Source organism: Mirounga angustirostris, unplaced genomic scaffold (assembly GCF_029215605.1).
Source record: "Mirounga angustirostris isolate CCGP_5_RB_7025 unplaced genomic scaffold, mMirAng1.0.hap1 SCAF_2, whole genome shotgun sequence".
NCBI lineage: Eukaryota > Metazoa > Chordata > Mammalia > Carnivora > Phocidae > Mirounga > Mirounga angustirostris.
This window is the reverse complement of record NW_026991710.1, coordinates 151,893,609-151,906,881: the sequence shown is the minus strand read 5'-3', so window position 1 is coordinate 151,906,881 and position 13,273 is coordinate 151,893,609. Positions and strand designations below refer to the sequence as shown.

Below are 13,273 nucleotides of genomic sequence, written 5' to 3'. Positions count from 1 at the left end.
TGTCAAATAAATAAATAAAATCTTAAAAAAACAAAACAAAACAAAACAAAAAACCCTAGGCCTAGATTTGGAATAGAGTATTACGTAAGTATTCTTGTCTCCAAAGGCCAAGGTGGAGCCATTCTTGAACAAATGGAAAAGAAACTTTTGCTAATGTAAGTAAGGGTTTTGGCCAAATCAAACCAATACTAACCACAGGAAACTTAATGTAAGCCAATTCAGTATGAGATACTATGGAAGAAATGACATGGTCCTATCAGCACTTAACTACCTACTTTCAGATTATATGTAAGAGAAACTTCTATTTTGTTTAAACTGCTGTATTTTTGGTCTTTTTCATATCTAAGAGGATGCTTACACTGCATCCTAAACAACATAGTTAGAATTTGTTGAAAAACCAGTGACTAATCACAAAAATAACAAATCAAAGCAGTGTGTGCCCAATGGGGAATATGGACAAAAAAAAAAGACTCTCAGTTTGGAGCTCAGAAGGGATTAGGAGGGTCTGAAGAAAAGGAAGTCCTAGTGGTGAAAATGGCATCACTGAAGGCAGGAATATTTTATTTTCTCCTTAAACAAACCAACCAACCAACCAACCTCAGTGTAACTTTTCTTGCAACTATTCTGGTAAATGAGATAAGAAACCACTGCTTTATGAAAAAAAAAAAAAGCTTTGAAATAAACCAAGGTACTTTTCCTTTAAAACTATTTTTGTTTATAAATAACATAGGCATTGGAACACTTGAGAACACTGTAACAATGTAGAACATTTTAAGAAAGTTGAAAATCAGTAGATCATTACTTTGAACAACAAAACTGCAACCATTTTTTTCCTGGTCTTTCTTCAGTGGGTGCACAAGTGGAGATACATATATTTTTATATATACTACATAGTACATATATATACATACTGTAGCTCTGTTGTGCTTTTTCACTTAATATTATATAAGTACTTAGTGAGGTGAAAAATTCTTCAGTTCTTAGTTGCTGTTGTTTAATTTCATACAATTAACCATAAAACATAGAAAATCAGTATGTATCAAAAGGCAATAATTAAAAAAACACACACACACACAGAATATTTCCTCTGACAGAAAAGCTTATTTTTTCAAGCGCTTAGCAGTGACCAAGCGTAGAAGGGACACCTTGGAGTGTTTTCAGGAGAGGTCTGTAGAAACTACTTTGCATAATCTCACAGCAAAAACAAATAAATCAAAAGTAAAAACTGAGGCAAACTGCCCAGAGGAAATCTAAAATTACAAAATAAAAACTTTAATGTTGCATGTGTGACCATATTCTACAATATAGTAGAGCCATCCTTCTGTCCTATTACAGTCCAGACCACCTTAAAACAAAAGGGCAACTCACTCCTGGGGGAGGTCCGGTCAAACTCTTCATTTCTATGGGTGCTAATCTTAAGTTCCTTCCCTCGTGAGACTATTTGCCCATTCCGGCAGAACATTTGTGTGAAACCAAAATTTCACGTATGGAACTCCCAAGTCACCCATCTGGCCCCACCCACCTTATTTTTCGGGTTGAAAATTTGTCACAGGAACAAATGTTATCTCCCACGATTTGAGAAACAAGACTGATCCAACAGCACCATTAGTGCTTTGATTCTCTATTTTCCACCCTGCAAAATGGGTTTATCAGTGTATATATGTATGTGTGTATATACACATAAAACATTATTTTGAATTATCTTCCCTATTCTGAGCTTTTCGAAAATTGTGCTTAGTTTTTATTTTGGGTACTCATCTTTTTGATAATTTATCATTATAATGGCTGCAGTGGAAATACTCATACATTCTAGTTGCCTGTAAAGTAGGTTGTCTTATATCTTATTGGGCACACTGAACAACTGCTAAGGTTTTTAAGGAGGGTACGAACTTTAAAATCAAAGGCTAGGCATTATTATTATTGGCCTCTGCCGCTTCACGTACTTTCGTATCGCAATTAGTACATTTGTTCTCTGCCTGGGAACTCCGTCGCGAAGCCGAACCAGAAAGACTCGCTGGTGCCTCCTAGGACCAGGCCCCCCCGCGCCGTCTCCCCTCCCACCCCTGGGCGAGAACACGCCCTCAGTTACTGCCGGTCTGGCCCGAGCCTTAGGTAACCTCTGTTCCGAGGCGGCAGTGGCCACAGCCAGCAGCGCACGCGGGCCTCAGCGGACCCCCGCCCGCAGCGCGGCCCAGTGCACGCCGGTCCCGCTGCCCGGCGCCAGCTGCCCACTCCGCAGTGGCGGCTCCGCTCTCGACCGCGCCGTTCCGTTCGGCGGCCCGTCAGCCAGCCGCCCGCCCATGCTCTCAGCTACCAGGCGGGCTAGCCAGCTCTTCCACATCCGCTTTCCCGTTTCGAGAATGGGCGACTCCGCCTCTAAGATCGCCAGCCCCCAGGAGGCCTTGCCGGGCCGGAAGGAGCCGATCCCCGTTACGGGTAAGGACGCGGGCACGCGCAGAAGGCACTGTTATTATCGTGGCGCATGCGCATCAGCGCCCGGTGGCTGCGCGTCCTCCGCCCGCCCGGAAGAGAGCCGAGGGCCGGCCTCGGGTGGATGGTTAGGCTGGGGTCTGCGCAGGCGCGGAGAAGCTCCGACCCGGGGGCGTGGGGAGGGGTCGTAGCTTTTTCTTTGTTTGGCTTCTCACCCCCTAAAACAGCACGAAGCACTTTGATGGAATGTAGTATGTTGGTATAACTCACCTAGAGTGCAAATACCCCGGCGGCTCCAAACTTTGGGTAGGAAAAGCGCTGACCCGATTTCCGCTCTTTCTCACAGGTGTGCGCTCTCAGTGCCGGCGTCTGTGCCTCCCTCTTTCTTTCTCTTGTGTACGGTCCGCTGGGATACTGGCCACTTTCAGCAATGGTGCCGTGTTGTGTTGTCACTGGAAGCAATGGAATGATACAGAACGATGAAAACTGCAGTTTTGAGATTGTACCTCAGACCACTGTACCGATTGCAAGAATTATCCTCAGGCTTCCATTATCCTCCCTGAGTGCCCGGTTTCTCCCAATTGGCAGGCGCTGCCTCTGGCCCCGTGCTCGCGGGTCTGCCGCTCTCAGCAGTCGGAGGTGTCGCTTTAAAGTTGTGCTTTACAAACTTAAAAATAGTTTTCTAATCTCATACCAAAACTTTGGGAAAATACAGAAAAAAAAAAAAAGCCAGAAAAATGATCACATGGTTGGGTGCCCAGTTATGTTAAACTACTCTAAAAGTTATTTGCATAAAGCTTAAACCTCAGTTTCTGTCGCAGGCTGGTAGCGGTTCGCAGACAGCCCAGGTCCACCAACCAAGGACCATTGCCATTATCTTGGTGCAGTGCTTCTTAAAGCGTGGTCCCTACAATTAGTGTTTTAAACCCTTTGGGTAATTCTAATACACTCCATAGTTTGTAAACCACTGCTTTAGAGCTGTTGGAGGATTAAATGATTAGTCTTTTACATATGGCTCGATGCCAAGATAAAGCCTGCATTTAAAAATTCCTGGGAATTCTGTTTTTCTTTTCCTTAAAGAATTATTGAATTATAGGAGGAGGTCATAGTGAGGGTGTGCATATCATACACAGTATTTAGTATCAGTGTGAGACTGGAAAAGATAGAGGTTTTTTGAATGTGGGGCAGTTTGGAAACTGATGCTATGTAACTTGTTTCTCCATCTGCATTAGCAGTTCTGCTTCCTATGCCCCTCTCACTTCAACTCCACCTCATGGTCAGCCCTAAAAGTTTTATTTTTGACTCACATTCAGAGAATGAGTTTTAAACTTCATTTTAAAAATAAATTCTCTTTTACAAACCAGTATTCATAAATGGATACTTAAAGGCAGTGCTTTTTCAATGCTGAACACCCCCAGCTTGTACTAAACTTCCTCTTTAAACACTACAGTCTCTTTGGTATGCCCTCCCAGACATCTAAAAAACAATAAATGAACACAAAAATCTTTTTTTTTTTTTGAACACAATCTTGATCAGATTTGCAAAGTGGTGCAAGATCAACTTTAACTAAAATTTAGTTCTGCTTAATCTTTTTTTTTTTTTTAAGATTGATTTATTTATTTGACAAAGAGACACAGCAAGAGAAGGAACAGAAGCAGGGGGAGTGGGAGAGGGAGAAGCAGGCTTCCCGCTGAGCGGGGAGCCCCAGTGCTGGGCTCCATCCCAGGACCCTGGGATCATGACCTGAGCCGAAGGCAGACGCTTAAGGACTGAGCCACCCAGGTGCCCCTAATTCTGCTTAATCTTAACCAAAGTCTTCTCAATCACTTACCTGATAAATAAATGACATTTTTGGTAAAAGATTAACCAATATGACAGAAACGAGCCAATGATTTATTTGTCACATCCACCTAGTAAGTCTAATGGAAAACCTCAGGGTTTGGTTCTCTTCCAGGCTCTTCGGTCTTTTTATGTAGCCATGCATACATCTCTGTATCTGGACCAGTAAACTGCTTTTTTTTGGTGTAGGGCCAAGCCTACAATGCATGTGCATGTGCAGTGCATATGTCCTATTGCTCAGCTGTTTTAACTCTTTTCCTGCCCAAATATTTCAGTTTTAGATTGTGGCCTTTCCAGTCCCCACTCCTGGTACAACTCCTCCCTTGACAGGTTGCCGAAGGTTCTGACTGGCCCAGAAATGGGCAGTATTACCTCCTTGGTAGGTTTTGGTGGCTGTAAGCTTGAAGCTTATGGACTTAAGTATTATTGTTTTGAAAGTCAAATTCATCTCTATCCCAACCTCCAATCTGTTTAGTAGCCCTTCACTCCTCCTTATTATCTCTGCCTGTTGTTAATTGTACCCTGACTTTCAAAAGTTCTGTGACAGAAGCATCACCTTTTGATTTTAGAAGATAAGGCCTGTTTAGTGTCTTTGGTTCAGCCTAGTACTACGCTCTGTCTTTGTGCTCTTTTACCAGATACTTTAGGTGTGAAGAGTTATCATTTTAGATTTAATCCTACCTTTTTTTGGTATTCATAAGGAAACTTACACCCTTTTATAAACTGTGGCCAAGTAGTAGATTACTACTTTGCAAGAGGGTAAGATTCAGTCCTTCAAACTTCTGTAGTGTTAAATTTCTCCCAGGCTACCTGTAGTGGATGAAAAGATAAATAGTCCTATTTTGGGTGACTGGTCACGACTAAACTTGAACTGGACTGACTCATTTGAAGCATACCCTGTTCAAGTTAGTGGGGGGTCCTGGACAGCACCGGCTGCCTGGCAGGGCATACAAGCAGTTTGCCTGATCTTATATGTGGAGGTGGTCTCTCTCTGTTTCAGTGCCTGGCTGTAAAGCAATACTCAGAGAACTTTGGGACTGGGGGAGAAGTGGAACTCATGCTTGTTGAACTGAATTGGTGGGCAGTTAATTGCTAGAGATAGGCAGGAGGTGGAAGGCTTATACTGAGAACCTATGTTGTTAAAATGTAAGTTTATTATAGTTAGAACTAATCTTATTTCTAGTGAATTAATTACTGTAAAAGCCCAGTTTTTATTTTGTATGGCACCTTTTTTTTTTGCATTTTGGAAATATTGCTAATCTGTTTTTTTGGTCAGATGTTTGGGATTTGGAGATATCATTCAAGATAACATTGACAGCTCATATTTAATCTCTGCTTTCTTGGGCCTATATTCTTAGGTAGTGTTCACTGTATTACTGTGTTGTTGTTGTTGTTGTTTTCCTGGCAAGAGGAAGAGATGTAGAACACCTGCTCAGAGTGTACTCTTTTAAGAACTTTAAGTATAAATAGAAAAACAGTAGAACAATATGAGTAATCCAAAAGGTGGCTCCTTGGAAAACAAGTGAACTGTAACAATAAAATTTATAAACTATCTAAAAAAAAAGGAAGAAAGTACAAATACATAAAATAAGAACTGAAAAGGGGGGAGTAAATAGAAGTAGAAAACTTAAAGAATTATAAGATACTAACTCTTTGAAAATAAATTTGAAAACTTGGATGGAATAGATAATTTTTAGGCAAATATAATTGACCCAAGTTGATACCAGAAAGATCCCGTTCGTTTTAGGAAATCTTAACAGAATGATTTTTCTAGAAGAAATAAAGTCATCCAAGAGTTGCCTCCTCTCAAAGCATCGTGTTCAGACAATTTTACAGGGCACTCCTACTACTTACAACCCTGAGATCATGACCTGAGCCAAAATCAAGAGTCGGATGCTTAACCAACTAAGCCACCCAGGTGCCCCTATTTCTAATTTTTTGAGGAATCTCCATACTGTTTTCCACGGTGGCTGCACCACTTTGCATTCCCACCAACAGTACATGAGGGTTCCTTTTACTTCACATCTTCATCAACACTTGTTTCTTGTTTTTGATTTTAGCCGTTCTAACAGATGTGAGGTAGTATCTCATTGTGGTTTTGATTTGCACTTCCCTGACAATGAGGGATGTTGAGCATCTTTTCATATGTCTCTTTGGAGAAATGTCTGTTCATGTCTTATGTCCGATTTAAAATTGGATTATTATTTTTTTTTGGTATTGAGAAAATTTTCATCTTTTTATAACTTGTGGCTTAGATTTCTACTTTGCAAGAAGATAAGATTCAAACCTTCAAACTTCTTTAATGTGAAGCTTTTCCAAGGCTGCCTAAAGTGGATCAAAGCATGAGTAGGCCTATTCTGGGTAATTGGTTATTATTTAACATTGTTTTGTAAGTGATAGCTAATGTAGTCAGATAGGAGGAGGCAATTAGAGATGTACAAATTGGAAAAGAGAAGGTAAAACTGCCACTAGTTTGCAGATCAGGAGATTATATACCTGGAGAATACAAGAGAATTAATAGTAAGGTATCTACTTACTAGACAACAACCAGTAGCTTTACTCTATGCAAACAACTTGTTAGAAAATATAATGGAAGAACACACCCCATTTATAACAGCAACCAAAAAAGATAAAATTTATGTATAAACTTGGCAAGAAATATGCAAGACCTATGTGAAGAAAACTTTCAAATGCTACTGAAGGACACAAAAGAAGACTTGCACAAATGGTAACACATACCAGGTTCTTGGATAAGAGGAGTGAACAGGAAACATAAGTTCTCCCTATAAGTTAATTTATAAAGGAACATGTTTTTATTTATTTATTTATTTTTATTTAAAGATTTTATTTATTTGACAGAGCACAGTGAGAGCAGGAACACAGCAAGGGGAGTGGGGGAGGGAGAAGCAGACTTCCGGCTGAGCAGGGAGCCCGATGCGGGGCTTGATCACAGGACCCTGGGATCATGACCTGAGCTGAAGGCAGACGCTTACCGGCTGAGCCACCCAGGCGCCCCTAAAGGAACATGGTTTTAATAAAAGTACTAATATTTTTTTTGTTTTATTCTAGAACCAGACACTTTAATTAAAAGAATTCATATGGAAAAATAACCAGAAAGAGTTACGTACAGTAACTGTCAAAGAAGAGCAAAGAGGGGCGGTTGGTCCTACCACATAGTAAAAGTGAAGCTTAATAACTTAATGTGATACTGGTCCATGAATAGGTAGGTCAATGGGATAGAATAGAAAGATCAGAAATTCTTAAATATATATGGAAATGTAGTATATCATAAAGGTGATATCTCAAATCAGTGGGGAAAAGATGGAGCATTCAATAATAAATGGTTATCGGACAACTGGGTAGCCATATGGAAAAAGAAAAAGTTGGATCTGTACTTTACCTCATAAACCAGAATAAGTTCCCAAACAGATATTTGATGATAATAGCTCATGCTTATTGGGTGTGTGCTGTAGGTCAGGCACTCTAGTAATTACTTTACATTTACTAAGACATTTAATCCTCACAGTAACCCCCTGGGGTAGTAATTATTATTAACCCCATTTGTTGATGTGGAAACTGAGGCCCATATGGGTTAGGTGACTTATCCAAGGTCATATAGCTAGTAAGTGATGCAGCTGGGACATGAATGTGGGCTATTTGGCTCTAGACTTTGTGATCTTAACTACTGTTTTTTCATTTAGTTACTTGTGAAAATGAAACAATTTAAGTGAGAAAGGGAGAATTCCTTTATAATCTTGGGATGAGGAAGGCCTTTCCAACTATGACTTGAAAAACAGAAGACTTAAAAAATTGATAAATTAGATCACATCAAAGTAAAAATATTCTCATGGCAAAAATTACCATAAGCAAATTCAAAAGACAGACTGGGGTAAATATTTGCAACTTATAAGTGAAGGACTGTTCTCCCTAATATATAAGAAGCTCCTAGAAATTAATAAAAAAACACCAACATCCATTAGAAAAATAGGCAGAGGTTATAAACAGATAGTTTATAGAAAAGCAAGTACAATTGGCTCTTAAACATATAAAGGGGTGTTCAACTTCACTCATAATGAGGAGGATGCAAACACCATTTTTCATTTTTCAGATTGGCAAAAATCCAGAACTTTGATGGTACACTCTGTTGGTAAATCCTTAAGGAAAAAGGCACTCTTGTACATTGCTGGTGAGAGTGTAAATTGGCTCCACTCTTATGGAAGGTAATTTGGCAATATCTATAAAAAATTTAAATGCATATACCTTTTGACCCAGGAATTCAATTCTGGGAATTTATCCTACAGATACACTTGCACGCATGCCAAATGATGACTATACCAGGTTATTCACTGCAGCTTTGTTTGCGGTAGCCAAAGATTGGAAACAACCCAAATGCCCATCAATGGGGGCTAGTTAAATAAATTGTGGTTCATCCTCACAATGGAATATGCAGCTGTAAAAAAGAACGTGGAAAATCTATATGAATGGGTATGGAGAGATTGCCAAGATACAGTGTTATGTGAAAAAAGCAGGGTCAGAACAGTGTTAATATGGTATGCTAATTTTTGTGTGAACAGAGAGGAAAATAATAAGATGTGTGCACAAAGAAACTTTGAAAGGATAGCTAAGAAGCTAATAGCTCTGGAGAGGGCTATGCGGTGAGCTGAAGATGGATGGGACACACAAGTGGGAGACTTTCCTTCGTGCTTTCTTGTAACTTGATTCTTGTAATGTGACTGCATTATTGAGTTAACTCCACTATGAGGATGATCTCTCTCTGTGGTTTTTAGTTTAATTGACCACCTTTCTATCATCTTTTGTCATCCCTATTTCAAGTTCTTATTCTTTTTTAAGTTTTGCTCTCTTTTTCTTGTCAAGTAAGTCTTTTTTTCTTCCCCAACTTGCTTTTGTAATCAAAATCTACATTTTGGCGTGATTTAAAAAATCTAAATTTAGAGGGTGAAATTGGAATAAGTTAATCCAAGTCATTTTACATTTCATAAATATTCATTTTTATTGAAGCATCAATTGTGGTGGCATCATTTATACAAAGAAAAGATCTTTGGGGACAAATTCCTTCCACTATTATGTAGAAGGCAGTATGTGTATTTCTTTTATTTTGAGTGATGTACATAGAGTTTTAAAAGAAAATGATAGAAAACAATTTTCCTTTTAGAAAAATTTTCCCCAATGTGTGATTAATTTCTAAATTGGAGGACACAGAACTATTATTTTTCCTCTTTGCATCTTGTCTAAAGCTCTTTATTTTACCCTCTGTTTCAGAACCCTCAGTGTTTCCCTGAAGTCCCTGGGAAAAGGGTATTCCATACCTCCTGTGATCTGATCCTTACCTTCCCAGCCTTTCTTCCTGCTGTGCCCCATAGAACCCCATCCTCTGGCTAACATGTTTCTGTGTTCTGCCTCTGGAGTTGCTCATGTGATTCTACCCAAGTGGGTTCCACATTGTCAGTGTTTTCATTTAGTCATTCATTTAGGCAGTCTATTAAATGCCTGCTTAGGTAAAATATTGTTTTCCATATATTCTTATCCTACCTCATCCTCAAAAATTGCCCTGATTGGATTCCATTTCTCCTATAAATGCATCCCTTTTCTCTCCAACCTAAGTGATTCTTTTCTTCTTTTCTTTTCTTTTTCTTTTCTCGTCTCCTCTCTTCTTTTCTTTCTTTCTTTTTTAAAGATTTTATTTATTTGACACGGAGAGAGAACACAAGCAGGGGGAGAGGGAGAGGGAGAAGCATGCTCCCCGGTGATCACGATGCGGGGCTTGATCCCAGGATCCTGGGATCATGACCTGAGCTGAAGGCAGATGCTAAACAGACTGAGCCACCCATGTGCCCCAATCCCTTTCTTTTCTTCTGGACAAATAATTACATACTGTTGCATGAATCCTCCTCTTGGATCTTGTATTGTTACTTAGATGTTGTGTTACTACCCAGGTTGTTAAATCTATGTCTTATCTCTTCATATGAGGGGGAGCTCCCTTGAAAGATGGCTGTCCAGAGGGAGGAGCCCTCTTTCACTCCTTGAAGGGAGGGGCTGGCTATGGTTGATACTGTTTTATCCTTTAGTTTGTAGTACTTCACAGAGGACACTGTCTACATCAGGCACTCAGTTATGGTTTGCGAATATTGGGGAAAGTATAACTAATGCTGGTTGAAGGTGGTCTTTTTGTGTGACCATTGTGACACATGGAAGCTAACATAGCTGATCTTTTTGTCCCTGGGGTATATATTCTAAAATGTTTTTTCATTAGTAGTGATAGATTTGGGCTGATTTCAGACTTTCTTCTCAATTACTCTTGTCACCAGTAGTAAACTTTTCTGTTGGCCAGGGTGAATGATGAGGAGCCCCTCACCTTTAAATCTCTAAACAGGGACTTGGCTAGGAATCTGTAGCAGTGGTTGGGAAAGAGGCATCCTCTCAGCACAATCCATGGGGGACCCTGGTGTGCTTCCTTCAGGATCAGGGGTGACAGCAAGCCCCTGCTTCAGCTGGGGGAGGGAGGAGAGTGAGGACAGTTGAGGTGAGAAATGGGAAGTTGGTTGGATGAGACATTAGCCTGTGACATGGGCCCCAAGAGAGCCAGTGGCCTCCACGCCCTCAGCAAGAACCAGAGTGGAACCTCTTTGCTAGGCTTGGTCTGCCCCTTCATAGACCCAGTGTCTTGCCAGCCATCACCCCTGCTGCCTTGGCAGATGGCCGGACGCCTTACCATGCCACGGCAGCTGGCTGGCCCTGTCATCTTGCACCAGCCAAAATCTTCGAACTCTGGTGAAGTATGGAAGGCTGAATTGTGCAAAAGATGGATTCAGAGTGTCAATGCACGATGAGTGAAAGTTGTGGATCCTCTGTATCCTGTTCTCTCATCTCTCTTCCATTATAAATTCCCAGTTTGTCTGAGAGCATCCAGTAGCTAATGTTTTGTGAAAATGTAGCACTAGACTGCAAACTACTTAAGGGCAGGAGTTGGTTTATTCGTTATGCCTGGAACACAGTAGGCTGACAATAAATATTTGAGGAATGACTGACTGCAGCATATTAGGGCGTGAGCAGTAGCACGCTTAATAGACATACACATATTATGTATAATGGCACTTAGTAGGTAGTCAGTAAATGTCAGAATGCATAATGGAGAGAACAGTGCACTGAAGAAGACAGGAAGGGTAGGGATTTGGGGCCTTGGGATTGCCATTGTTTGCTGGTTTCCAAAATGTTAATGGATTTTCCTCCCATACCAGAAAACTTTATCAGCTGGACAGAATTTCTGCAGCCAAATGGAAATGTATGTGATGAGGAGTTGGCCATACTTGAGGAATGGAGTGTCCGTCTACTCTGTTACACGATGGCAATTTCCTTACTTGCTGCTGCTTTTCTTTCCTGTAGTTCAGAGCATCAGTCCAGGCTTAGCTTCACAGAACTGAGTTTCTGCCATGCTTCCCAGAGATTTCGTTACAGCACACTTCTGCTGGGCATGGGTTTGTCATGGTTTAGTGTCTTCTTATTTTAACTTGTATCTAAGCTAAGAGATAGTAAGAGGTTGGCAGTACCTGACAATGGTCTTATCTTTGAATAAGCAGAATTGGCACTTGCTGGCATTGCCCCCTTCACTGCCCTCATTTTATTGCTGCTTTACTCCTTCTATCCCTCTTTTCATGGATGGCTAGCTTCTTTCTAATCACTCTTGCCTGCAGATGGCTCCTGAAATCTAGATCTCATTTTGCAAAAGTTCTGCTTTTCCATTTCCATTTTCCTAAAAACGTTTAGGATTTGACTGTCCTGCCATAACCCTAAACTCAGTTCTAAAATCATACTTACCACTTTGCCTTCAAAACATTGGATACATATTTTAATTTCTCCATTTCTATCAGTGGTACTGCTACACCCTCAAGTCCCCCAAACCTTAGTTGCATTTGTATCTGAACCTGGCCTCTGTATTTAATATGTCCCTCCTCCAATAAGTCTTGATCCTTGTTTTCTCTATTAGTCAGGGTTCTCCAGAGAAACAGAATCAGTGGGATATATATAGATATATAGAAAGAAATTTATTTTATTTTATTTTATTTTTTTTTTTTTTTAAAGATTTTATTTATTTATTTGAGACAGAGAGAATGAGATACAGAGAGCATGAGAGGGAGGAGGGTCAGAGGGAGAAGCAGACTCCCTGCCGAGCAGGGAGCCCGATGCGGGACTCGATCCCGGGACTCCAGGATCATGACCTGAGCCGAAGGCAGTCGCTTAACCAACTGAGCCACCCAGGCGCCCCTAGAAAGAAATTTATTACGAGAGATTGGCTTACATGGTAATGGAAGCTGAGAAGTCCAAGATTTGCCATATGTAAGCTGGAGGCCCAGGATAGCGTGGTTCTAGTCCAGCTCTGAAGGCCGGTTCTCAGGCCTTCAGAGCTGGACTAGTGTAAGTCCTAGTCTAAGTCCTAAGGTCTGAGGGCAGTAGAAGATGGATGCCCCAGTTCAAGCAGAGAGAGCACATTCACCCTTTCTCCATCTTTTTGTTCTAGCCTGATCAGATTGGGTGAAGCCTCCCCACACTGATGGGCGCCATCTTTTTTACCCAGTGTACCCATTCCAATGCTAATCTCATCCAGAAGCACCTTCACAGGCACACCCAGGAATAAGGTTTTACCAGCCATCTGGGCATCCCTTAGCCCAGTCAAGTTGAAACATAAAATAACCATTACACTTTCCTTGGTCTCTGCCTTCATTCTCCTCAGTCTGCTCTGACCGCTGCTATCAGACATCTGTTTAATCCTCAAATTTCATAGTATCACTGCTTGGGAAATAATGGTGACTGTATGTGATCGGTGTGATTGTAACTGAACTCAAGGGTACATCACTTGGGTGCATCAAATTGAACACAACCCAAAGAAGTGTTGAAAGCAAAGAACTTTTTTTTTGCAATTTTTTTATTATGTTCATCACCATACATTACATCATTAGTTTTTGAGGTAGTGTTCCATGATTCATTGTTT

General features: G+C 40.7%; 1 protein-coding gene across 7 annotated transcripts in view; it reads left to right on the top strand.

The window, feature by feature from the left end:
• Positions 1 to 2,064: 2,064 nt before the first annotated feature.
• The window catches only part of MSRA (methionine sulfoxide reductase A), a 525,135-nt gene continuing 513,926 nt past the window's right edge, over positions 2,065 to 13,273 (top strand). Inside the window, exon 1 of one of the 7 annotated variants that reach the window (XM_064585322.1) lies at positions 2,065 to 2,436. In XM_064585322.1, the coding sequence (XP_064441392.1) occupies positions 2,301 to 2,436 (136 nt within the window). In that variant the 5' untranslated portion in view covers positions 2,065 to 2,300. The remainder of the gene's footprint in view (positions 2,437 to 13,273) is intronic. The other 6 variants (XM_064585320.1, XM_064585318.1, XM_045880095.3 and 3 more) reach the window with 6 other exon arrangements.